We start from the raw sequence: 25,685 nt of genomic DNA, 5'->3' as shown, positions 1-25,685 counted from the left end.
TGTGTAGCCCCCTGTGTTACAGAAGAGCAGCTACAATTCCAGAGTCTCTTTAATGAAGTTCCTTGCGGCTGTTTATTGGACGAAAATAAATTCCAACTGGCCCATATAACAAATGAAACTCAACTACAAAAATGTAATGATATTTATTCACCCAGCTGCCAGCAAACTCACATGCACTATGAGTCATTCCAGATGTGGATAAAAACAAAGTCTGTCTGTGAAAGTAAGTTTCCTGATCCCGAGGAGACTTGGTTTGGGAGAGGAGCTGTGCGCTGACTTCAGCTCTACTCAGAAGAACAGGCAGGTTCTTCTGCAAAGGGGGAGGGGGAGAGGAAAGGCCATTATTTATTCCTGAAAAGAAAGGAGCTGGGAAAATAAAAAAAAAAAAAGCTACTGTACAGCTAGACACACGTATTTTAAAGAGAAGGATGCTTTGGAAGACTCTGGTGCTGCTGCTGTTCTATTACAGTGCTTATGCCACTGTGACCCACAGATGGAGCAGAGGTAAGATTTCAACTTGAAAAACTATTTAAGAAAAAAAAAATGAGTTGTAGATTTGGTCTCAAATTTTGTTGCATTATACATGACTGTAGATAGATATATACAATTATAATTTTTTTCCCTCCCAACTCTGGATTTTTTTTCTCCATTAAACAGGTCAGCTAAAAATAGATATAGATAAATAAAAAATACACATGAATAAGTGCAAAAAGGTAAAATTATATATGTATTCTATTATAACAAAAATATATAAAATAGTCCAAGAACCAGAATTACACTTGCACTTTTTCCCTTCTTCTTTCTAATTTTTCTCCTGCATTAACAAAAAAAAAATACAGCTTATGAAACTTTAAAGTGAAAGCCTGTGCAGTCACAGGTGGCACAATCTGCTCTAGCAGAAAGATACCTGGGAATAGTAAAGCAAAGAATGCCTAGATTGTACAGGGTGCCTGGGAATGTTGCTACCCTACCCTGGCAGAGGAGCACAGGTAACAAAGAGAAAGTGACCTGGTGTGTTATCAGGCTTCAGCTGCCAATGTGACAATACACAGTCGTGACATATTTGTAATTTTTTTTAAATGTGACAGCAGCATATGGAATGTTTGGGAACTATTATATTGCATAGCAGATGCTTGCTTCAAAGCTAGTGATGATGTCCATTCCCTTTTTTGGTTTTATTCTCTCCTCTGTTATTTGGCACTGGTTCAGGAACTGCTGGAAGTGGAGAAAGGAAACACCTCCCAAATGATTTCTTTGGTTCTGATATTGAGATTCACAGACATTTAAAGGAACCAGAGTCTGCTAAAAAAATAGAGCATTCAAATGCCTCCCTCCCTACTCCAGTCTCCCATGTCTTCCTCATCATAGCCAGTACCATTCCAGTCTGCCATGTGGGTTTGGTTTTGATTTTGTAGGAGAGGGAATGGTTGAGGGAATTAATGAAGAGCTACACAATGCAGCTCAGGCTGCTTAATTTTTCCTTACAATGCTTAATTATTCCTTTCAAAAATCCCTGTTAGTGGGAGCTCACTGGTAGGGCATTGACCTGGGACTCACCATGGCAGGTTCTTTCCACAACATTTTCATCAGACTCTTGGCTGATATTGCATGAGTCATTGTACCTGCATGTACCTTACTTTTCTCTTCTGGTATAAGACTGGAAATAGCACCAATATTGCTATCTTGTCATAAGATCCTATAATTCTGTTGGTAAGAATTTGTTGTTCCAGGGGTGACACAAAAATATGAGAAAATCAGAACTAGATTTGTATATATTAATTAAAAAAAAAAAAAAAAAACAAAACACAGCCCCACCCTTTGGAAGAATGATGTCAAGTTGACTAAGAAATGGAAAAAAAATAAGAAAAAGGAGCTCAATTTCATGTAATAATCACTATTCAATTTAATGATGTTCTTCTCTTTTGCTAACACACTTATTTTAATTAAACAAAATCACCACCCTAAAGGGAATTAAAAAAATTTCAATTTTAATCACCATGAATATTTAAAGTAAACATCATATATTCTATTCTATTATATTCTATAAATTCTATTGTGCCTTTTGGGAAAGCAGATTTTTTTTCAAGCTGGAAGCTCTAGTGCTTATTTTTGGAGACTTCAGAGGGAAGGGAAGATTAATTCCTTGTTGTGATAAGGAGTTCAGTTGCCACAAATAGTGTGTGCAGGCATTTTCTGAGGAGGAAACCAGATTTCTTTTCCACATCTACTAGGACTATTCTGCTCTAAAGATGTTTTAGAGGCATGACTCCTTCAGCAATAACTACTTCAGTAAACCTCCACTCCCTTGAACTGTGTGTCAGCCCAATGAAATCTGCAGTACCTTGAGAGGGTCCAAGCACTGTCTTAATTTTTGAATTGTTTAGAAACCTAAGATAAAATTTGAGTACTGAGAAATGACACATTCTTCTGCACACTCAGAGCTCTTCTCTCCCTCCACAAATGACAACTGAGTCTTGTTTAGGTTAAACCTCAGTCATTTAAGTCTTATCTGAGTCCTGATTTGAGTTTTGCAGTGAAAAAGGAAAGACAGATCATCATCTGATCTGATGGAAATGAAAGACAGATCTGTGTATAATCTCCATGTTGACTTGTCATCCAGATTGTTTACAAAACAGTAGGGCAAAGGTCTGGCTTTAATTGCCAGCAGTTGTTGTTTGCAGCAGAAATGAGCAGTCAGTGTATACAACAATGTCTGGCTTTGATCATTTTTCCATGGGAAGCACTGGGGCAGCCTGGGATCCCCAACCCTTGTAACCAATCATTCAAGCTTTGGCTCCAGAAAAACTCAGACATGAGAGAAGATGAACACACTCGTGCTGACTGGTGACTGTGAGCTCCTGATTCCCTTTTCCCTTTGCTTGGAAGCATCAATGAGTGTGGGGAAAAAAAAATTCTGGCAGGAAAACAGAGGGCTTTTTTCATTCCTTTTTCTTTTTAAACTGCCTTAGCCCTTTGCATTAAAAATCTCACACACACTCCTCAGCCTGCCTTGATTGAACACAGGTCCAGAAGTCACAGGCAAAACTTAGTCGCTAGAATGGGTGTGTTTAAAATAACAAAGAAAAGATCCTGAGTGATGATGGAATAATTTTCTTGTCATCACCTCAAATTTCCTTGAGCCTTTTGTAGGTTTAGCTGCATGGAAGTATCCTCTCAGATTTTGTGAACCTCCTGTCTAGGGAAAAAAGGGAATGAAAAAAGGTAATTATAGCTCTTTACTGACTAAGTATTTTTCCCAATGCAATGGCAGAGGTGAGGTCATATAAATTCACCAAGTTACAAATAAGAATTCCAGATCTTAAGAGATGTTTCTTCTGAAGAAACCAAGGAACAAATCCTGGGTTTTAACAACAAAAAGAAGAAGAAAAAAAATAAACAAAAAAAAAAAAAAAAAAACCCAAAAAAAACCAAAACCAAACCAAACCAAAACCAAAACCAAAACAAAAACAAAAAAAAAACAAAAAAAAAAAAAAAAAAAAAAAAAAAAAAAAAAACAGAAACAAAACCAAAAAAAAAACAACCAAAAAAAAAAAAAAAAAAACAAAAAAAAAACCCAAAAACACCAAAAAAACCCAACCCTTCCATGCAGCTATGGCAACCAGTGTCACTGCTTGCTGGTTGCTTCCAGAAAACTTTGAGAAGTACCAATCCACTGGAGAGCAGAAGCCAGCCTTATGAGCATTACAAGAGTTGTCTGTTCCCTGAGGAGAAGCCCTAAGGCAATCCTTACTAGCACATCTCAGCTGGCTGGAGTTTATTTGGTGTAAAGGCTGCCTGATTCTAATAAATGGGACACACAAAGAGTAGCATTCTTGCTGTGTGTTTACTCAAGGAGGGAAGATGCAGACTTCTTATGGTTGTGACTTTTGGACAGTGCAGGAGCAGCTGCAAGGGTAAGTTCACCCCTCAGTGGAGGCTGGAAAAGGAGATGTTAAAAGACACAAAATTTTAAGAATAGTTTTTAGAATGCTTTTCACTCATCAGTGTCAAAAGGATGTATCAGCACAACAGAGGTTTCATGCTTCTGGGGAGTTTTTGTGCTGTTCCTTCCAGACCTCAAAAGCAGCACTGCAGTCCCATCCTGATCCATCTGGTCCATGTGCATTATTTTCTACCCAGTCTCTAGTGGCTGGTGAAAGTGAAATGGCTGTTTGAGAGCACCAGGGGAACACTCTGCTCTCCTTAAAGGTTTTCTGCAGAAGGAATTGCTTGAAAGAACAGAAGGTCCATCCTCTTTGATTTCCCCACAACATTGCAGACTCTTAGTGTGGTGGGAGCTCAGTTTGTAGGTTTCATGGAGCACCTGCTGCCTGAGCAACTTTGTCCTGCTACTTCTGCTTGTGGACTAAGCCTGAGCAGGCTGGCAGCTCTCCAGTGCCAGGAGAAGGAACATTGTGTAGAAGAGAGAGAGACTGGCTGTTGCTAGAAAGCCAGCCAGTACTTTTGTAAGGAAGCACTGTTTAAAATGTTCTAATCTCTGTGGTCATTTGGTTGCTGGTGATCTCTGCTGTGTGTGCAAAGATTGAGTGCCTCAGAAGTTAGAGCATGCCCTTTATCCCCACTCCTTTTCATCTTATTGCCCTCTCTTCCCTGCTGCATCTCATATTGCATCCCTACAGCCAGACACTCCGTGCTTGAGCAGATTCTGGGATTCCACCACTGACAGTAACTCTTGGGTGACTTTTTTGGCTTGGAGAACATGAACAAAGGGAATGTGGCCTGAACACAGCCTGTAATTGCAACAAAAATGGTCAAACACATGCACATTTAGGTACCCAGTGGTCCTTCAGTAAACCAGGTTATGGTCTGTGTTATTTGATATGTGACAAGGTTTCCAGAGATCTGGTCCAAGTGTAAAAAGCACTTACATCAGCTGGACCAGCTACCAGAAATATTTAAATTGCAACATCTATCCAACTTATTTAAATTTCTATAAAGATACTGTTATCCAGTTCTTAAAATGTGCGGTGCAAATGGAAGATATGAAATGCAATGGAACAGCACCCACTCTGTCTCAGCCTGGCTGTGTAAAGAACGTTACTTATGAGGAAAATGTAATATTTCCCTTTTCTCTAGTTCTCATGTGATCACTTGGAAAACTGCCTCAATTTCCCCAACTTCCCTGCTCATTGGGCCCATTCCAACAACCTCACTGGAACTGCGAAATATGATTTATCTCCTGCAGAGGTTTTTCCCACCTACCCAGAGTCTGTTCCATGAGGCTGATCAGTTCCTGGGAATGGATGTTTGTGGGCTGGAGTCCCGTGATGCAAATTATTTCTGCACCAAATATTGCAATTCTGTCTGTAAGGAGATGAAGGCATCTCCTAAAGGTCTGGAGAGGGATTAGTTATTTGTAAAGCTGCTTGGTGTTGCAAAGGTAGCTGAAATATCACAGTCTCTGAATGGATTTTAACCATGGTAGGATAAATATCCAGTAAGGCAGGGCTGTGATGGTAATCAAAATCCATGCTAGTGTGTCCTGAGTCCCCAGATGCTCCTTTAGGGCCAGACTTAATTAATTTAACCTGCATAGAGGATGATCCCTGAATCAGAATTCACAGTGGATACCTGAACCTGAAAGACATGCAAAGGATGCTTAAAAAAAAAAAAATCAGTTTCCAATTTCTTCTAGGGCAAAGACGCTAAACTCTGATGAGATCAGAGGCAAGATAGATTATGGAAGTTTTCACATTTTAGTTTAAATCACAGATGGATTTTGTACTCTTTAAAAGCAGTCATGCTGTTAGGAAGCAAGGATCTAAGTGATTCTGAGACTGTATTCACCACAGGAAGCAGCCAAAAAAAATGGCTAAAGCTTACTGCTCACACAGTAAAAGTTAAAAAAAGACAGGAATTTTGAGGAAACCTGAATAAACAACAAGAGGAAGACACACAAAGTAAAGCTATTTATTCTTTGATATGTCCTAGACCAAAAGCGATCTATTTGCTGAAATTGGCACCTGTAGAAACTTCCTGGTGATCTCAGTTCTATCCCAGTACTGAGGGCTGGCAAGTCAGTTAGACATTTGCTGCCACTTTGGTCATCTTTCTCAGAATTCCTGCATGCTTTAGTGTCACATCTATTTGCCCCAGTTCCAGAGATGGAGCTGTCCTGGGATCTGGATCAGTTTGCACAAAGGTTCTCCTGCCTCAGCAAAGCTCATCTGGGAAGCACCTCCTGCCCTTAAAGCCCCTCCTTCCACTTTCATCTGGAAATAGCTCCCTTCACCTCACGCCTGACAATCATCTCACTGCTCTTAGTGCCTGTTGTGTTCTCTTCCAGAGGTGAGGCAGCTCTATGATGAATGAAACAACTCATGCAAAGACTGTAAAACACTGTGAGTCCCCTCCTGGCTACCTTGTACTCCACTGCTGGCCCCAGACACCTCAGTGATACCTGACATTATGCAAACACGCAGGTTAAAAAATAATCTGTCCTTCTCCAGAGAACTTTCAGTGTAATTAAGGAGAGGAAATATTAGCATCCTTTTTTGTTGTGAGGCACAGAGTCATTAAATCCCATGCCCCAGATCTCTTCAGGATGGCTGTGTGTGTGTTAATAGCTGTGGTTATTTTATTTTTTAATTCTCTTTCTGAAGCATAAAGTGCTTTTTCTTGTTTTCCTGGGGTAGATCATGCCAAATTCAGCAGGAGTGTAATGAGTTCTCACGCAGAAACAAATCCTGTCAGAAGCACTGAACAGTACAATCTAATAGAAAGGGAAGTCAGCAGGCCTTAATGAACATCATCAGGCTGCAGAGGCTCTGATTATTTGGCTGGTGACAGGCAAGATGTAAATTGCTGAGGTAAAGAACTGTGACATTCACATTCTCTGGTCAGAGAGACATAATTCTGTCTCTGAGGAGAAGCACAGAGAGAAGAGAAAGCAACCTTTATCTCTGCTCCTTTGTTTTCCCCATGTGGAATGTGGTATGGAGATTGTTTACCTGAAGTGATTGCTTGATTGGATTCTGGTCAAGGTTGTTTGGGTTCAATGCCCAATCGGATCCAGCTGTGTCTCAGACTCTCAGCAGAGAGTCACGAGTTTGTTAGTTGTTAGATAGGTAAGTAAGAAGTATGTAGAATAGTACAGTATCTCTTTAAATAGTATATTAATGTAATATAGTATAGTTTTAATAAAGCTATCCTTCAACCTTCTAAAACCAAACATCATAATTTCTTCTCATTGGGGGTCACATGTTTTCCAATAAAGAACTGAGTGGGGCAGCAATTAACTCTGCAGCAGTGCCTGTGTTCAAGGCAGGGCAGGACCCACAGGGCAAGCCCAGGAGGAGACACTGGTGATTGCCCACAGGCAGTGCCAGGGCTCTGTGAATCCCCTGCAGCCCAGCAGTTCTGCTGAGGAGAGCTGAGTCCATCCAAGATGCAGAAAAGCCAGATGGGTACATGGACCTGGCTGCAGCAGAACAGGCAGCTGTGTGAGTGTCTTGGTTTGAAGGGCACAAACCTGGCCCTTGCTTTAACTTTAAAAGCACTTCCATGTGCAAACTAGCATGACAAAGTCAAGAGTAGTTTTTCTGCTCTCAGGAGTTGGGCCACAATTCATTACCTGAAATTTTGTTTCCTTGCTTTTTAAAAATCTCTCAGCTCAAATCAAGTATTTGTTATTTAAAGGGGTTTTCAGCAAAATGGCACTGTCATGGGTGAAGGTGATGCTGGGTCAGCTGTACAGAGAGCAGATGCGGGAAGCAGAGGGGGAAATGTATCAAAGCATCATTAAAAAGGAAAAAAAAAAAAAAAGGCAACTTGAGAATAAGCTGCAAATGGCATTTGTTATTTAACACAAACAAAAAATCCCAAAGGGACTGTCATCTATGGGGTTTTCTCTCTAACCAGAAGGAAAGAAAGTCAAGGCAGAGATCCTGTGTGTCTCTATTGTGCCCATGTCTCATTACACCCAAATTTACACACCTGTTTAATTTGGGAATTGCTATGGCAGCTTTATGATATATCCCCATACTTGCTCATTCAGAGACATTAAACCAGCCCAAATCTGCACCACAGGCTGTGGTGCTCCCATGCCTACTCAGTGACCAAGCCTCAGGCAGTAAGCCCCTTTGCCCTCCATGAGGTGCTCCAAGCTCCAGCAATAACCTGTGTGCAGTTCTCTCACTGTCACAGTGCTTGTTACAGCACAGGCTCAGGGCCGGGCTGGAGGCTGAGAGTGTGAAGAGGAGAGAAGCAAAGTTTAAAAAGCTCCACTACTCCCAGTTTCCACAAACATTCCTTTCCTCTGGTGAAAGCATATGTGAGGCCTTTCCTGGCCCAGTTTGCTGGTTAGGTTTGGCAACCCCCCAGTTCCCCTGAGAGCAGCCTGCATACCACTTCTTCTCTGGAAATTCCTCCCTGGCCACAGGGAAGCAGGTCACCAGCCAGGAGCCAGCCTCCAAACCACTGAGCCTCCCTCTGCTCAGAAGGAGCCAGGTGGGTAGCTGAAAAAAGATGCTGAGAAAGGGAAAAAATAAGTTGTTGAGTGCTCAGAGGTTATTTGGGAGGAAATGGGACAGTGGAAGGACAATGCTGTGCTCCAGTCTCACACTGGTGACCCAAACTCACAGGGTCTCCTGTGATACCTGCCTGGCCCCCTCACCTCCTGGCAGGGCACAGGGGAAGCAGAACACTTCAGATAGCTTCTGCCTAATTGTAAAGAAAGAAAACTGCACTAGACTGGATGTGGATATCTGCTGCAAGCCAGAACATCAAGATTTAATCATCTTCATCCATCTGGCAGGTGGTGGTGTGCCACAAAATGATCTTGATGCTTCTGATCTCTTCTCTGTCTTGGGAAGAGTAGAGACTTTCCAACCTGGCAGGGATCATTTGAGCCAGAAAGAGGGAGACAGAGAGGCAAAGGACAGATATGCTGAGAAAGAAAAAGATGTAGGTAAAAATGAAAATGGTGAAAAGGAGAGGAAAAATGAAGATAAAGGAAAAGTGGAAAGAGAGAGAAAATGTATAAATATGGATGGGAAATATTAAAGTGCACCGCATGAAGATTAGAGTAGCATTGTCTCCCTTGTCAGCACGGTGTGCATCCTCATTTGAACCCACACTTCAGCAGATGCCCATCTGTCACAGCTGGTCTCCATCTTACCCATCTGCCTCTCAGGCTCTTGGAATGGTTGCTTTTCTTTGGAGATGGCTCTGCCTTTTTTCTCATGTAAGCAGGACTCAATTTTACTTCTAGTCCCCAATATCATCCTACCAGGATATTGAGAGCTTCCAGTCTGGGCAATTGACCTCTAGTCGTAGTATAAAAATTAAAGTTACTGCTACTGAATCATTAGTGTGTCAGGATTTCCTCACTTTTTTTAACCCCTCCCTTTGATCTTCTACACTATGTAGGTATGCAAAAAGTCTCTTGCCACTGCCCAAGAAACAGCCTGTTTTATTCTACAGAAGCTGCAGGAATCTTGCAGTTTTACAGGACTATGGAGCAACAGCATTTCCCATTAACATCAGTCATAAAAACAGCGCCATAACTGCACAAGTCCCTGTAGCTCCCTATCAGTCCCTGGAGGAATGGATCAAGTTTTGAAAGCCTTCTGTTTCCTCCCTGGTTTTCATAATACTCACAGCCATTACATTACTTTTTTTGTTTATGCTTGGCTCTGAAGAAACACAAAGTGTTTATTGAATTTATTTATTAAGCACAGATTTTATGTCTCAGAGAACTGTTCCTGTTTTAAGCCCTCTTTTAAAATAAAAGACATTTAAAACATGCTTCATTTTTTATTTATGTAATTATTCATGGCTTGGCACTGAACAAACTCCATTTCCAGTTAAACACTACTTGTGGACCTCCTAATATAGTACAGCATGTGTTGAACAAAACCATTTATTTTTCATAGTTGCAGCAACTTCTGTTTTCCTAGATTACCATGCCAATTTGGCAGGAACTTTTGGAAGGTAATAGTCTAATGATAAAAATGTATACACTACTTGTTCTGCTGCTTTCTACTGCCAGGTTTTTAATAAAGAGAACTCAGAGGGGCTGTCCTACCGTGACCTGTACTTAGCAAACATAAAGCTCAGTTGGCTCCTCACAAAGGAATGAGGATAGAAAAGTATCCAAAGATTTTTCCACACTGGGCTATCCCATAGCAGGAATCAGATGCAATCAGCAAAAATGAGAGCCCCAGTTAGGCCCAAGTGGCAGGGGACACTGTGTGTCTGCCCTGTTGAACTCTCCAGCAGAAGGAGGATGATGATGTGGCCCTGTTGACACACAGAACATCTTGGAAAAGCCAGGGTAAAATGAATGGGCATCACAGCATCTGATCTCTCCCTAAAACCATCCTGCTGTTCTGAGGAAAGACAGCAGTCACCTGGCTGAGCCCTAGGCACTGCTGCATATTTGGGATGGAGGGAATTCTGCAGGAAGGCAGAGAGCAGGATGGAGATGTCTAGCAGTGGGATTGAGAGAGATGGGGCAGTCACACAGACTGGGGAGTAGTGTTGCCATGGTGCTGCATTTTCCATGTTCACAGCAGGGAAGTGCTTCAGCTGATGAAGTCTGGTTTTGAAGAATCTGCCTGGTAAATACCTACATATTAAGGATACCATAACAAATTGTATTTCCCTAGAAAGATGCTCATTTTCTAGCCAGAAACTGTATTTTGGGGAGCAGGCTGCTGGACTCTTGCTGGGAATTTCTGGATACCCTTCAAACCCCGAATGACTAACTGCATGTGCCACAGCCCATCAATCCATCACGCACCAGTTCTGTCAACCCCACTCCCTGTGCCTGCTGTTCACAGCCAGTGTGCTCCAGCCAAAGTGAATGCCAGAGCTGAAAAACATGTGCACTTAGATCCTCCAAAGGAACACAGAGGGACTCTGAAGTAAAATATCACCAAGGCAAAGAGCTCAGTTTCTACTTGCACAGATTTAACCAACTTGTCAGATGTCTTAAATACTCCCTTTCTATTTTCATGATCAAAGATGAAAATGTGTGTCATGCCCAGCTGGCTTTTCACACCCATCTGTGATGTTCCCCCAGGAGCTTTTCCCTCCTGGTTGAATTCATGCTACTAACCATGACATGATATGATCTATCTTCTGCTGGACCTGAGGCTGGAGCTCATCACCCCCTGGATGTCTGCCTGCTGAGGTGGGAAAGAGTGCCAGTCCTTCCCATTGCAACTCCAGCTGGGAGCAAATCGTGGTTTACTGAGCTGTTCCAAAGCCCAGTGCATTTCCCTATGGGTGCTTTTGCTGACAAATTAACACATGTATTATTTAGACAAAGTTATAAATCACCTTCTGAGCATTCCTTTCACAACAAATCAGCATGCCTGTCTCTGTAACCCAACTCAATGGTTAACAGCTACTAATCCAAGGAGCTCAGCCATGACAAACTAGTTTTCATTCTCCTTCGTCCATCCTTAATCCTTGGCACTCAGAGGTCAAAGCAGAATTTAAAGATTACTGGGGCTAGCATTTGGAATTATAAATTAGGAGACAAGTAATCCCTGCCTGTCTTATTTTGTGTCCATACTAAATATCAATCTACCCCTACAAATGACTACTGTGTTCCAGCATCTCAGACAATGATTACCCTAACTTGACAAAAGGAAATCCTATGAAGATGATGTAAGATGGGTATCAATCACATATTCATAACCTATAAGCTTACCTGGGAGGTCACCATCACTGAAAAGCTGAGGAAGATCTGTCATGCAGATATATCATGTGCTGAAGTCCCGCTTTGGCAAGGAGTGTTTCTGTAGGCCAAAGCAACAGACAGCAGACTGAGCAGAAGATGTTTCTCTAGCAAGATGTAACCCACACACCAGCAAACCTTGCTAAGCTAGCTCATTTCATTATGCAAGCCTCAGAGTCTCTGAGCTAGCAAGAAGAAAGCCTAAATGTAGGAAACAACAGGATGAGATTTACAATGAGTATTGCAGCATCTTAATTAAAGTGCTTCTCCACAGTAACAATGCCTTCACACACAGAGGACTTAAACCAAGGAACTGACTCCCAGCTAGTTTCAGTCAGTAGCATGCTAAAGGGTTTCTTGGAAATTAGGCCTTCCTACCTTTCTCTAAATTTATTCATCCTAAATTTAGAATGTGAGGTAATTTTCTCCTTAAACATTTACTTACATTATTTTCCCATAAGCCAAAATCTTTGTTACAAGTTCAGCTCAAATGGCTCCAGAGGAGAGTGTACATTAAGGAAGAAGAGCACTGAATCAAATACATGTGACAAATTGGCAGGGAGCCACTGGGAGATGGCACCTGTAGGGGCAGGGACTGCAGCAGTGGAAGAGGTTGAGAAAGGGTTTGAATTTCCATCAGCTTCAGGCACAGCAGTCAGCATTTTGTGCCTTTCAGGTCTCTCTCCTCAGGAAACAGTATATTTGGGTTATTCTGTTGGCAGTAAGATTTCTGTAACCCTGACTCTACCATTTTTGTCTCCTCTGTGATCCGAAGCCTGTCTTTCACAGCACAGGGCTCTCTGTGGCCTGGCTGCCAGCAGAGCAGCATCACAGGGCTAGTGGTGCCAGCTCAGGTCATCTGAGGATCTCACCCACACTGTCCAGCAGCCTTAAACATTTGCAACATTCCAAGTTTTAGCAAAACTTTCTGTATTTAGTGGTGAATCCAGTTGTACATCAGTCTCAGCTTTATTTCAGCAGATTTTGAAACCTGAAAAATCTCAAAATATACAAGTTTTAGGAGAGTTTGGAATAACAAAGAAGATTGGAAAAATATCAGCTTTGTAAAATGAAAATCCCATATGCATGTTTGTGAAATGGGGAATGCAGCTATAAACCCAACCCATTTTACATTCATCCTCTATATTTCTATGCTATGTTTATGGCAATATCACAAAGACTCTCTTGGCCCAGCACCACACCTACACACATTGAAATCCACTGATCAGATTTAGTGGAGGATTATATTTGAACTTCACTAATATTTTAATATTATTTCCACAGAGATGCAGACATTAGCACAACGGGGCCCAGACATGCACACAGGTGTGTTCTTCACAGAATAGATGTCTTCCCATGCTGATCCTCACCTCTCCAGGAGAAACATGTGCTTGCCCTGACTCTTACCAGGAATACAGCCCAGCTTTCCATCTTTCATGCTCTGCTTATGTAACAAAACAGCTGTACCAGTCCAGTTCAGAGACAAACCTAAATCTATCTTCAGGTCTTGAGTCCCTTTCTCAATCTTAATATCTTTAGTGACACTACTAGAAATCATACAATGATTTGAAAAGGCATTGCCCCTAAAAATTACTTTACAAAAATTCTTTACAAAAAGGACCCAGTATCCCTATTCTTTTTGTTTTCCAGGCAAGGCTGATTTATACTTTTTCTCATCCAGCACATATTCATGTCATTAAGAAAACCCCAGCAGGTGCACTGACATTTGGAGCTCAATGAACAGCTGGAAAGGCAGCTGGGGTTTCCCTGCTTTTGAAGAGCAAGTGAAATCCCAAAGCAGAGGAAGCAGAAAACTGGTATTTATGTATTCACTTCCTAAAAATTTATTTCAATTTGGATGGGGATCTGAAGAAAAAGGGAAGACATTTCTGGTTGTTTCTGGTTGGAGTGAGAAGAAATGGTTAATCTAATGTGTATTCCTGGTCAGTTCTGAGCTGTGATATTCATACTTAGTGAGGATGACGAGTACCTTGTTGCTTCAGAGCATCTCATACGTGAATAAAATAATAATTGTTGGCAATCAGATCAGAGACTGCTCCTAGACCCACTGTCAGACAGTTGAATTTATTTGCCAGTTGAAAACATTCACAGATGGCTTCAGTGAATAATTCCAAGGTCCCTGGCATTTCTGAGCTGTGGTTCAAACTGGACCTATGATTCTTTTATCTTCATCCAGTCTGGGAAAAAAAAAAATCTTTCTGCCAGTCGAATTTCCTCTGTTTAAAGCTCAGTGGGGTGGAAGCATAGAAGGAGAAGAAGTGTTTGGCAGCTGATGGTCCTGCAGCCAACCCTCACCTCTAGCAGGAGCAATGACTACCCTTGTTGAGGTGGCCATCAACAACAAAAAAAGCATCTTATCTATCTGGTGGTTAGATCAAGGGTGTGAAGGCATGAGGAAGGGCTTCTGCTTTTCCTCCCAGGGCTGATTTCCATCCTTAGGTCATCTGAGGACTTGAATCATCACCAGCTACACCAAGAACAGTTAGAGCACAACTGCACTGGGAATTTTTCGCATGTGGAAATGCTGCTGGCGTAGCAGATGTGTTGTGAAGTGAGACAGCTAAAAACTACTGCTGGTTTTTTTGTTTGCTTTTCCCCTTCATTCACGACCAGGGAGATTCCTGGCTTAGCTGCCTGTGTGGCCCCACAAAGCGGTGTTGGCACCAAGGGAAGGAGGAGGGAGCACCAGGCAGGAGCTGCCCCTTGCAGCTACAGCTCGATTAGGTCAGGCTCAGCAAAAACCTCGCCAAGCTGTCACCTCTGCCTGCCAAGACACAAAGGAAACCCAGCCATTCTTAACTACTGAGTGAATACCTTTTCTGTGTGCCCAGTTACTCAGCTCTGAGGAAATACATACCTGGGAGGTGGTGCAAGGCTTGAGCTCCCCCTCTTTGGGCTCTGTGATGTTGATATAAAAAGGGCAGAGGACTGGTGAGAGGGATTTGGTGTTGAAAGGCTTTCCTTCCAGAGCAGCAATAGCACCATGCAAGAAGCTCTTGAAGCTGTTGTAGTTCTATCTTTTCCTGTGAAGCAGAGCTCTGATTCCCTTTGTTCTCTCTCCATTGCTCCACAGCAGAGGCAGCTGCTTCATTCTGCTCCTTGGGTGCTTCCCCACAGCTCAGCACCAAACACAAACACCCTGCTGTATTTCTTCATTCCTTCCTTCCCTCACTCACTCCCTTCTCTGCTGCCTCCTGGGAGAAACGGAAGTAGATTGGCTCATCGTTGTACCCCTTCACCTGTTCATTTGTAGGAAACTATTTCAAATCTGTTTAATTAAGACTGCTTGGTGTCTTTTCCCTTGGATCAGAACCATTGTGAGCAACACAGACAGGGATGGAGAGGTGGCTGGGCAACGAAGACATGAATATAAAGTACTGGTCCGTTTCTCGACTCTGCCTGAAATTAACAGTGTTACCACAATTATATATTGCCTATGAGTTAAACCTGTGGAGCAGGGTTAATATTTCTTTCCTTTATTGCTGCCTTTCACTTATACAGTTTTTGCCATAGTCTATCCCCAGTTTGTGCTACTATAGCAGCAAACTGAAGGATAAGAAAGCAATATATTTCACTTCTTCTTTCCTTCAGTTTCTTTGGGTGCATTTTTTCTCTTCACACCTTCTACGGCAACTTTACTCCAGCGTATTAAAGGCCTCTCCTGGCTGACTGGAATGTTTTCTTATGGCCATAAATAATTCCAGCTGGGGACCCCTCCTTATCACACCAAGGGAAGAATAAATAACACAGTATGCATTGTTTCAGCCTGGGAACAGGTGAAAATGCTGCATAATGGAAATTCCATATGAGGGAATAAATTCTCAGACCATTTTAGTTGCTTGGTGCTCGTGATATCTTTGAAACCATTTCACTTAAGTCATAAATGTAAATATCCTCCACCTCTCACAAACACAGGCTCAGCCAAACTATTTTCTTCTCTAGCAATATCCAATTCTGCAAGCATAATGATTTTTTGGTCTTTCTAATACACCTTTACATTTCTTGCTTGTGCCAAGTAGCTAGACAGGCTATTACCACTCAATTTTATTTTTTTTTTAATGGGAATTCTGTTGCACATTAATCTAATCTCACACACCTCAGGTCATTTATGAAGGGCAGAAGTTTTATATAGGAATGGGTTCTGTTTTATGCAACTGAGACACCCTTTCAGAATGTGTTTGTTTCTTAAAAAGGAGATAAATTAGTAAAATCTAACTTTGAAAAAACTGATAATGTGTTGCACTATGGAATTAAATACAATCTGCTATTAATTTTAAGTGTTTTAAAGTTTTTTTTTCCCTAAGAACAGTATTGCCAGTTGCCAACTTTTGTAGGGAGATCTACTTCCTACATCCTTATTAACAAAACTTTTCAAGACAAAGCTTTTCTTCTCCTTTAACCATTTTTTTTCTCAATAACTAAATATGATGCTAATGTCTATTCTTACTTTTACTCAACAGTTATGAATTAAGTTTAGCCTTAGGAGCTAAGACAGCAAGGATATGAACTGAGGGCAAAAAGAGGCACATTCTCTTGGTAGCCGCTTTTAAACATGTGCTAATTCATGTTGTTTTGTAATTAAAATGTTTTTTCCATCTCACTGCTGTGTTCTCCTAAGGGCCATTGGGATTTAATCCCCAATGATGGAGATTTAAATGTATTAAAGTTGGAATGTAAAAGTCTTTGCATTGCACTTGTTGTCATAGAAGCTACTTATGTCAATAACTGCAAATCCAGACACAAGTTTCAGATGCTAAACTGTAGCACTGCAGCTTTTTCTTCTTGTCTTTATAGGATTTTGTATGTGTTTCCCTTATTTTATTCCCCTTATTCTTCCTCCAAATCCCCAGTCTGTCAATTTCTTCTGCACTGGGACAAAGTGCTCAGTGATTTCTAATATAGCAGTTTTGACACAGAAAAGCCAGAAGTCAGGGAGTGTAGCCAAAGCTCATGTTCTGCCCTGGCCCAGGACAATGCAAACACCTTGCAGGTGGTGAAGATGCATCCTTCTGGAGATGAGCCAAGCACAAGACAAGGATTAAAATGCATAAAACCCACATTAATCCTTTAATAATCCTGCCCTTTTTGTGACTTTCACTGCCTGACAAACCTGTCACAGGTTAACATCCCCCCACCCTGATGTAGGTGAAGCTTTTGGCACCACTGCAGAATGGTAAAGGGTACCATTTTAAACATATTTTCAGGGGTATTTCCCTGTTAGCCTGAGGCAACAAATAGGGAATAGTGAATTGTTACTCCAGCAATGAAGCAACTCAGCATGGACCCACCAAAGTGTCATTAGACAGAAATAAAATTCTTTATGGATAAAAGATACTTCTGGTCTTTGTGCAAGCCCTCAGAAGTAAGGTTATCAAAGAGAAATATAAAAAAAAAAAAATCTTTTTTCAAGTGTATGTAAACTTTGACGCTTGTATCCCCTTCTCTTCTGCACAACCTGGTCAAGGAGAGTTCAAACCTATGCTTCCCACACACAGTTATAGAATCATCCAGAAAGAATGGGCCAGGTTGGGAGGGACCACAGTGAATCACCTGGTCCCACCTCTCTGCTCAAGCGGAGTCAATCCCAGGGATTGTGTTCAGACAATTCTTAAATGTCTCCAGTGCAGGAGATCCCACAACCCCTCTGGACAATCTGGTCCAGTGTGCAGTCGCCCACACAGTAAAGCATCCTCTTCTGAGCATTTCAGGCATTTGCCCTAAAATCCAAACCAACAGCTTCTAGGAACTGCCCAGCAGTCTCTGCAACCAAATAAATTCAGTCAGCCTGGACCACTCATCATTTTTTGCATAATTATAATGGCTAATGTATCTGCCTATACAATCACTTTATGGACAGTGCTGACTTTGTTTTCTTTGGCAAAAACTTGAATCTGTCTTGTTCCTCTGCTCCTCTTTTCCTTCATGAAAAGTGTCCTTCTGAAGCAATGAGATAACTCTTTTCCATGCCTCTGATGACAATCAAAATCATTCCTTCTGAGTCGTAACCCCAATTAAACTGTTCATGCCCGAGAGCCCTGGGGAGCTGTACTTGCTTTGGAGCAATGGTCTGCACCGGGCCCAAATCTTGCTTCATACCTTTTCATAGGGGAAGAAAAGGGCATTGACGATTCACAAATAACTGAGAACTCCAGCAGTTATGCTCTGTGCTTATGGAGCAAACACATCACAAGAAGCAACTGGGAAATAATGAACAGATGCATGAACTGGAAAGCAAAACTAAACATCTGTGCCCTCACCAATCAAACTGCTTGAAAAACCTGGGAGAGGATCACATATATTTACCACATGGCTAATAAAGTGCAGAAGATTCTGGCAGAATCTCTTAAGAGAGATGAAAACATCTTTAAAATGAGGCTATTGTCAGCCTCAAATGTGATATTAAGTTTAAGCCATAAAGAGGCAGCTAAGTGGTTAGAAGCAGGTCAATGAGTTGGCAAACATGGCGCTTTTGTTTGTTTGTTTGTTTGTTTTTTGGTTTGTTTTTGTTTTTGTTTTTGTTTTTGTTTTTGAACCTGGGTAGTCTTGAAGGAGAGTGGAATTGAGTCAACAGAGCCATAGGAGACTGGATGGGCTCCTGCAGCAAGAAGAAAATGGAGATTTCTGTGCCAGTTTTGAAGGGCACTTTTAACCACCCTTAGCAGGAGATGTGTGGGCTGGCTGCAGTCTCCAGGCAGAGGCAGTGGTGCACTCCAGGCACGGGATGAGGCCAAGCAGGGAGGCTTGGAGGGGGTGGCTGTGCCCAGATACACTGCTCTCTCTGATCCACCTCTAGCCCTGAGCCCTGAGCAGGCAGCAAGGCAGAACTCCCAAGGCCCCTCTGGAGGAGGGATTTGGAAGAGGATGGTAGTTATATATTGATATATAATAGAAAATGTTTTCAGTAAGGATAATGCAAAGCTTATTTTCCCTAACTTGTCTCCACAAAACAAAAGTTTTTTGTTACATGATTGACCAGCCCTTAGGACAGAAGCACCCATTACATTGGAGATGTCTTAACACATTTGTAAGAGAAATAAAAACAATAAATCAATTGGAGACTCTCCACTGACTTCAGAGATCACTAGGCTGGGCTTTCTCTGTCAATACTAATTGGGGATCTCTGCTGCTTAGATGTTCATGGCTTCTGCCATTGAAATGAATTTGGCAACACCAAATCATGCACATCACTCTGCATCTCCAGTTGCTTGAGAGCTTTATAGAGAAGTCCCTTGGGAAAGAAATTAGTAAAGAGTTCTAAACTCTTTTACTGTTCCTTGATGTCCCCAGACAACTCATGGCAGAGATGGAAGTAAATGCAGGAAGAACTAAAAGTCAGCAAAAAAGCTTCAAGACGAATTTGCAATCATTAAATGCAGAAACTGACTGAAAATCTTTCTGTATCTCAGGTTTTGTACTTAACTGATACATGTGTTAAGTCAGTACAGTGAAAATCAGAGTGCTTTCTCCAAGTGTTCATATAGACTTGGAGGAACTCGTGAATTCATGGAGAGGACTGTGGAGGGAGTGATTTGACTACTGAGCAGGAAGAAAGAGAAAGGAAAAGACTGAATAAAATGCAGATCAGGAAAATCAGATAACCATGACAAATACAAACGAGCTCTGAAAGACTTTCTGAGTAGAGTCTCTAAGAACTGTAACAAACTTTAATGTGGTTTGGGAACAAGATAATGAGATAAGGGAGTCAGTGCTACAGAGGCTGGCATGCTTCTAATATGCATAAAAATCCCTTCTCACAACAGAGCAGCCCAAGCCCTTGTGCCTTTGAATCTCCTAACAAAACCTTCTTCTTTCTGAGATGTTACCTGTGACTCAGCAAGTGGGCCAGCACTGAATCAACAGCATGGCATTCATTTTTGTGTGAGTCCTTTGCTGAGGCTTTTCTGGGGGAGTGGTGATGGGCTGGAGCTGGTGGCTCCCAGCTCAGCTCCACGATGGGAATCTCTGCTTGGATTGAAGCTTAAAAGCAATCAGTGTGATGACAAGAAGCATGACAGCACTGAAGCAAGGTGCCACAGACACTTTTCCCATGGCTCAGGGGATATTGAGATGTAAACCATCTGCATATGTAGAGGTACTCCATGCTCTGAGGCTGTTTTCACCAAAAGGGCATCGAAAAGTTAAAAGAGATAAAAATGAATAGTCATCATTATGGACTGGATTTCTGCCAGCTGCTAAATAATTAGAGTTTTAATTGCCTGGTAATAAAAGTTTTAATTACTCAGCAATTAGTGCTTGAAGTTTCAAGTGCTTCACATGCACTCAGTTACATTCCTGAGTTGTCAAGAGCAAAAAATGGAGTAGCTCCAGTGTGCCTGAGCAAAGCTCTGAGCAAGAGAGGGATGGGGCAGCTATGCCTGAAACCCATCCCAACTACTCTATCTAACTACAGTATGTTTATTGCAATTCAACAAAATATTTCACCTATTCCCTAGCTAATTTAAGGCCAAAATAGCCTTTGTTTCATCAAGTATGAATTGCTTTATACCTTGCATTATCATGATTCATTTTCCATATGCAGGATAATAAAGGTCCTGAGGCTCTGGTTTCTCTGTTCTTGCTTTACTAGAATTTAAATGGCATTAACAAGCCAAACTATAACAAAGTCAGCAGTTGCCGATGGCGCAGGAAGCAGGCTGCATTTAGGGTACAGAGTCTGGAAGAAACTGCATATTTATGATCTGCTTGGGTAACCCCAAAGAGGCAAATTGTCTGATGAACCATGTAGTCAGAGAGTTGGGACAACTTTTCCATAAAATAATTACAGTTGCTGAAGCCTTTTTTTTTTTAATGCCCAGAAGAGAGAGTTTTAAATGATGTTCAGTTTTTTTTTATAGCCAGCGTGCGAAATCCATCACAAGAACTTTGGCAAAACTAGACAAAATTGATTTAGTAAAAATGTTTCATAGGAAAAAAATCTGGTAGAGGAAGGGTGGGTTGAAACCTTCCAGAAATTCAGAATAAGCTGCATTTCTATTACATGTTACTCATAAGTCTAAAAAAATCTTAATTTTGACCGGAGAATCATAGTGCCTATCAAAATTTGGGGGATTTGTTTCCTTTTTTTCTTAGACTGGTTTCCAAATTTATCTATTGGCAAACAGAGTTAAAGTTGAGAAGTGAAGTTTATGGGAAACATACCAACCGTCACGTAAACACAAGTTAAAAAAACAAACCCTTCCTATTCCTGAGTATTAGGAAAAATCCAACAAATTCAAATTATGCTTACCCAAACATCAAAATCGAAACAATATACAAATAATAATATACAAATAAAACACTAAACAGAGTTTTTTTTTCCTTCTGCTCTGAAAGTAATTTAGACTTTTTAACAATACATGGATAGTTTGTAACCTGGTTAATAACTCAAAGCATTTAGGTCTTCTCTGAAGCAACATCAGATGTTTTCTGTACCCTGGACTGTCCAGGTCACTGATTCCACAAATGCTCTACTTCACTGGGGTGCTGAGTTCAGGGACTGTACATATGTTTCCTGTCTAATTTCCCTGAGACAGCGTCTGTAGTGCACTTCACAGTGGTGAACAGATACCTGATGGTAGCAGGCTCTGGTTTTTCCAGTTATTACACTGCAAAATATTAAAGTCACACTAAGCTGGGATTCACCTCACTGGATGTAGCTGCCTTGTCTAAGCTGGTAACAGGCTCAGTGAAGAGACACAGACATCTGGGTGAGTCACTCCTTCCAAGCGTAAATGCCCAGGACAGATGAGCTGATTACTCTCTGGTTGATCTGTCTCTAATAAATAAGGAGTGATCAACTTTTAGGCAATTGAAATCAGGAGAAATGTAAACTCTCAGAAGCATGACAATAGAAGAATGGACCAAAAAAAAAGTAGGTTTTGTTGAGTATCAGTGCTGATTTCTCCTTTCAGATGCAGGAAAAGGACCTGTATTTCAGACAATGTTAATACTGCAATTATCATTATTCCATTCACCTCTGAGGGTGCAACTCAGAGTCCCAGACTTGGATAACAAAGCACCCCATGTTAGGCACCATATGGACCCAGCTAACCTTCATCCCTGGTAGATCAGGGTCAAAGCAATCCCTGCCACACATTTCATTTACAGTAAAAGGCCATACTGTACAGTAAGACTTCGCAAGAGGCAGTTTTTTACTTGACTCTACTATTGAAAAGTTCTTGTCAATGTTTGGTACCTTATGGAACCTCTCTTTTCCCATTGCTATCTTCCAGCTGTGCTTTTCCCAGCTGCTCAGCGATTCAAGAGGTCCTCAGCTGCCTTCCTCAACCCAGTGTTACAAAACTCGCTGGAAGATGTGGTCCTGCTTTATGAGGTTCAGTATATGGTACCTTAAACCTTAACCAAGACTGGGGGTACTGCCCATACTGGGGTTATCCATTATCTGGCTTTGTGTAACTTTTATTCATCCCAGCAATAAGCCCATGGCTGTGTGATAGTTCACCAGAAAAGTGGGAACACATAGAAACTCTCTGGTCTTCCCCACCTCCAGACAGTGCAACTGTCTCCATTTGACAAAAATTAAAGACCCAAGGACATGTTGTTAATTTACATGTACTCTGTCTAGAGTCTCTTGGAGAAAATAAATAGCTTTCTGTGTTCTGATTTTGTACCAGTTTCTTTTAGCTGAGCTTGACATTGACAAAGGCCAGAGGATCTCCATCAAAGATGAGGAGCTGGCTTCCCTGAGGAAGGCTGCTGAGTTTGACACCATCTGCAACGAGATTATCCCCAAGAGCATCACAGAGATCCGCAGGCTGAGCAGCAGGCTGTCTTCCTACCCGAGGGTCCTCAAGAAGGAGGACTTTGAAAGGACAGTGCTGACCATGGTCTACACGGCCTACAGAGCTGCTCAGTCCCAAGGGCACCAGAAAGACACTTGGGCTGAATCCTTTGTCAATCTCTACAAAGCCCTGAAGAACGACTTGATGCTCCCATACAACAAACAGCACTCATAATGGAAGGGGAGCAGCAGCTCAGCCACCTGCTCTGGTTGGTGAAGGACACAATGTAGCACGCCCACCACTTTATTCTCTAAAGAGTTTAATAGCCTGATTCGTGAAAGATTGTTTGTTTTCTGGCTCCCTCTTGTGGAGTCCACTTTCTAGTTCCATGCTAAATGGTGAAAAACATCTTCAGTCCTGAGAATTCGACTTTTTCTCCTGGCTTGCAGGCGTGTTCTGTGACAGGAAAAGAAGGGAGTTTGGTGCACACCCAGGCAGACCCTTGTTTGAGGCAAACCCTTGATTCATCCTTTGGGTTTCCTATAAACAATACATAAATATAGTGTGCTTATGCTCACATGCTGATGTGTAAGTGCTGGAGAGTGCTGCTTTCCTAGCTAGGTAAACAAGTTCATGTTTTGGCTGGCCAATAAGAGAATATTACAGAGATGAAGACCCGCTGTAAAAGGAAGAGGTTTCATAACTGTCAGCCTTCAGAAATTATGCCACATACTATTAATTCCAAATGTTCTCATAAATAAGCACTCTCTGATTCACTTCATTGGGCTGAGCCAGTGTTTAATTGCAATGACATTTGCAGAAGACAAAGGGCATTGTGAAGACCAGCAGCAAACAATGCCTGTGACCGTATTCCCTGCTTCCTAGAGCAGTCCTCCCAGACAGTCTGCAATGATTCTTTCATTATTTGCACCTGAATTTGCTTCTGCTGCTTGTTGTTCTTTTTTGAAAGGAACATGTATTTATCCTCAGTGGAATCCAAGGCAAGACAAAAGCCCTATTTAATTTAAAAATGGCACATTTTTCCTGGTTCTGTCACTTGAACATAGGTCATCTAAACCTGTGCTGCAGAATCCCACTGAGGCAAGGGAGGAAGGTGCATTAAAACATACCTGGTGCTGAATTTGGCACCATGGCTCTTCTTTTTGAACAGTAAATTGTATAATCATTTCAGTAACCGTGTGTGTGTGTGTGTGTGTGTGTGTCTATGTTCCTGCATGTGTGTGCATATGACTGCTGAGTATGTAGAAGAATCCCAAATTGTTCAGTCAGTGAACAATTGCATCTGACCACTTGGCAGAAAAAGGCCATTTAACAATTCAGTGGTTCGAATTACGAATTTGGGAGCAGCAAAGAAAAAAAATGTAGAAATACTGCAACCAATTATAATGAACTCCCCCCCACTCAAAAAATGAACAGAAAATAGACAGAAAAAGGAGGTCTATTTTGTCAGAAGGATGACCAGCTATCAAAAATCCAGACTCTTCTAAATCAAACTCCCTAATGTTTGTGCACGAGAGATACAAACTCTGTTTTTCTATTGATATTAGAGTGCTTCTGCTTCCAGACCATGGGAAAATAGCTGAACATTTATTTCATCCTTTCATATCATCATTCTCTATTTTTCTATTGCATAATATATTAAGGATGCAGGTCCAAATCACAAATCGCCAACACTAAAACAGACCTAAGGATTCCAGCCCAAGTTCTGAATCACGTTTGACTGCTTTTGCATCACTTGAGCAAAAGGTATTAATTCTTCCGTGTCTCTTAAAAGGGGTACTTTAAGGATTGGAGCTGAAAAAATCCACCCAGAAGCACAGCAAAGAGCACAGTGCAGGCAATCAGAGCACTGGGTTTGGCAAACACCTGTGGGAATGTGGAAGCACAGCAGCCTTGGGGCAGTCTAGCCATGGCATTAGCAGCTGGACAAAGGGCTTATAAAAGACAGAGTCAGTCTTGTTTCCCCCAGGAGTTTCTGGATTTGTGTGTACAAGTGTGCACATTCATTTAGACACACAAATGTGTAGGCTCACTTTTATACCTGAAGAATTTTTTTGGCCATCTTCAAAACCTATCTGGCAGATGGCAAAGGAAACTTCAAACCTCAGGTGCAAAGCTGTGGGCCACAAATATCTCTCCTCCTCTGCTTGCACACACACAGAGCCCAGCACCCCCAAAGCAGCCTTGCTTTCCTGCCCACATTCTCTTTGAGCCCTCAGCTTTAACACTGGTGATCTGCTTGTGATTTCTTCCCCTGCCATGCTTTATAAACACATGAAAGGGAAATGCCACAGAGTGCAACACTACCTTTCCATCTCTGCTTCTTGGCTTCCTGAAACACCACTTGCTGGAAGAGCCTGGAACCAGGGCAATTCATAAATGCCTCATAGCCAGCTACTCCAAGTCTGCAAAAATAACTAGAAAGAGAACTAGAGCAAATATTAATTGCTAGCAGTCACCAATCAGAGAAATACCTCCCAGCCATGCTCCTCACCCCACAACAGGACTGCCCAGCAGAATTTGCTAATCATAAAATATTCCCTAAAAAAGAATTATAGATAGTTTTAAATAGCTTATTATTCTCTATGGCATACATACCATACTTACAAATTGGTAACTGAAACATTTATGTCCTCAACAGAAAATAAAGGGTTTATGAGTTTGTTTCCCTTCTCCTTTTACTGTGTGTAATGTAAGAAAAAGATTTATTCCTTGGGAAAGTTCTTGGACTGCCCAGGTTAATTTAACAGAGACTCTCAACGTAACAATAAAAACATTCTACATAAAAGTCCTTGCCTTTGCATTGTATTGATTTCAGCAGTAGATTTACTATTTTGCAACTTCAGCTTGAGTAATTGCTTGTCTCAGACTGTGAAACTCTTCATGGGAGCAACAGTACCAGAGAGAAGAGGGAACAGCCCTTCCCTCTGAAGAAGATAATAAACAGAAATGAGAGTGCCTCCTTTTTCCAGAGTTCAGGTGGAAAGGAGCACTCTGCCTTCAGGGAAGTTCTTTAGGCTTAGGGCATTTTCCTGTCTCAGTATTGCTTAAGATGCAGGTCTAGATTGCTTTCTCCCTGTCTCAGTTTTTGTCATCACTTTGGACTGAATCTTCTTTATGGGTACTCTTATCTCACAGGTTAGAAAATCATTGCCCCTAAATGGCATATTTTTTTCCACCCTTTGACCTTA

The 25,685-nt window shown here is 41.6% G+C and overlaps 1 protein-coding gene across 1 annotated transcript; it reads left to right on the top strand.

Moving 5' to 3' along the window:
• The first annotated feature begins 334 nt into the window (after window positions 1–334).
• FAM180A (family with sequence similarity 180 member A) lies at window positions 335–25,264 on the top strand. The gene is made up of 3 exons (XM_053944251.1): window positions 335–504; window positions 21,964–22,064; window positions 22,366–25,264. Exons 1-3 carry the CDS (start codon window positions 429–431, stop codon window positions 22,705–22,707), a joined length of 519 nt encoding a protein of 172 aa, XP_053800226.1. The 5' UTR covers window positions 335–428; the 3' UTR covers window positions 22,708–25,264.
• The last annotated feature ends 421 nt before the right edge of the window (window positions 25,265–25,685 follow it).

This window comes from Vidua chalybeata, chromosome 5 (genome assembly GCF_026979565.1).
Source record: "Vidua chalybeata isolate OUT-0048 chromosome 5, bVidCha1 merged haplotype, whole genome shotgun sequence".
Lineage (NCBI taxonomy): Eukaryota > Metazoa > Chordata > Aves > Passeriformes > Viduidae > Vidua > Vidua chalybeata.
Note: the sequence above shows the minus strand (reverse complement) of the source record. Positions and strands in the feature narration are given on the sequence as shown.

Coding starts and splice junctions, on each gene's coding strand:
- FAM180A (XM_053944251.1), top strand. CDS start 429: ATGCTTTGGAAGACTCTGGTGCTGCTGCTGTTCTATTACAGTGCTTAT. Junction 505..21,963: donor GACCCACAGATGGAGCAGAG/GTAAGATTTCAA, acceptor GCTATCTTCCAG/CTGTGCTTTTCCCAGCTGCT. Junction 22,065..22,365: donor ATGTGGTCCTGCTTTATGAG/GTTCAGTATATG, acceptor ATTTTGTACCAG/TTTCTTTTAGCTGAGCTTGA.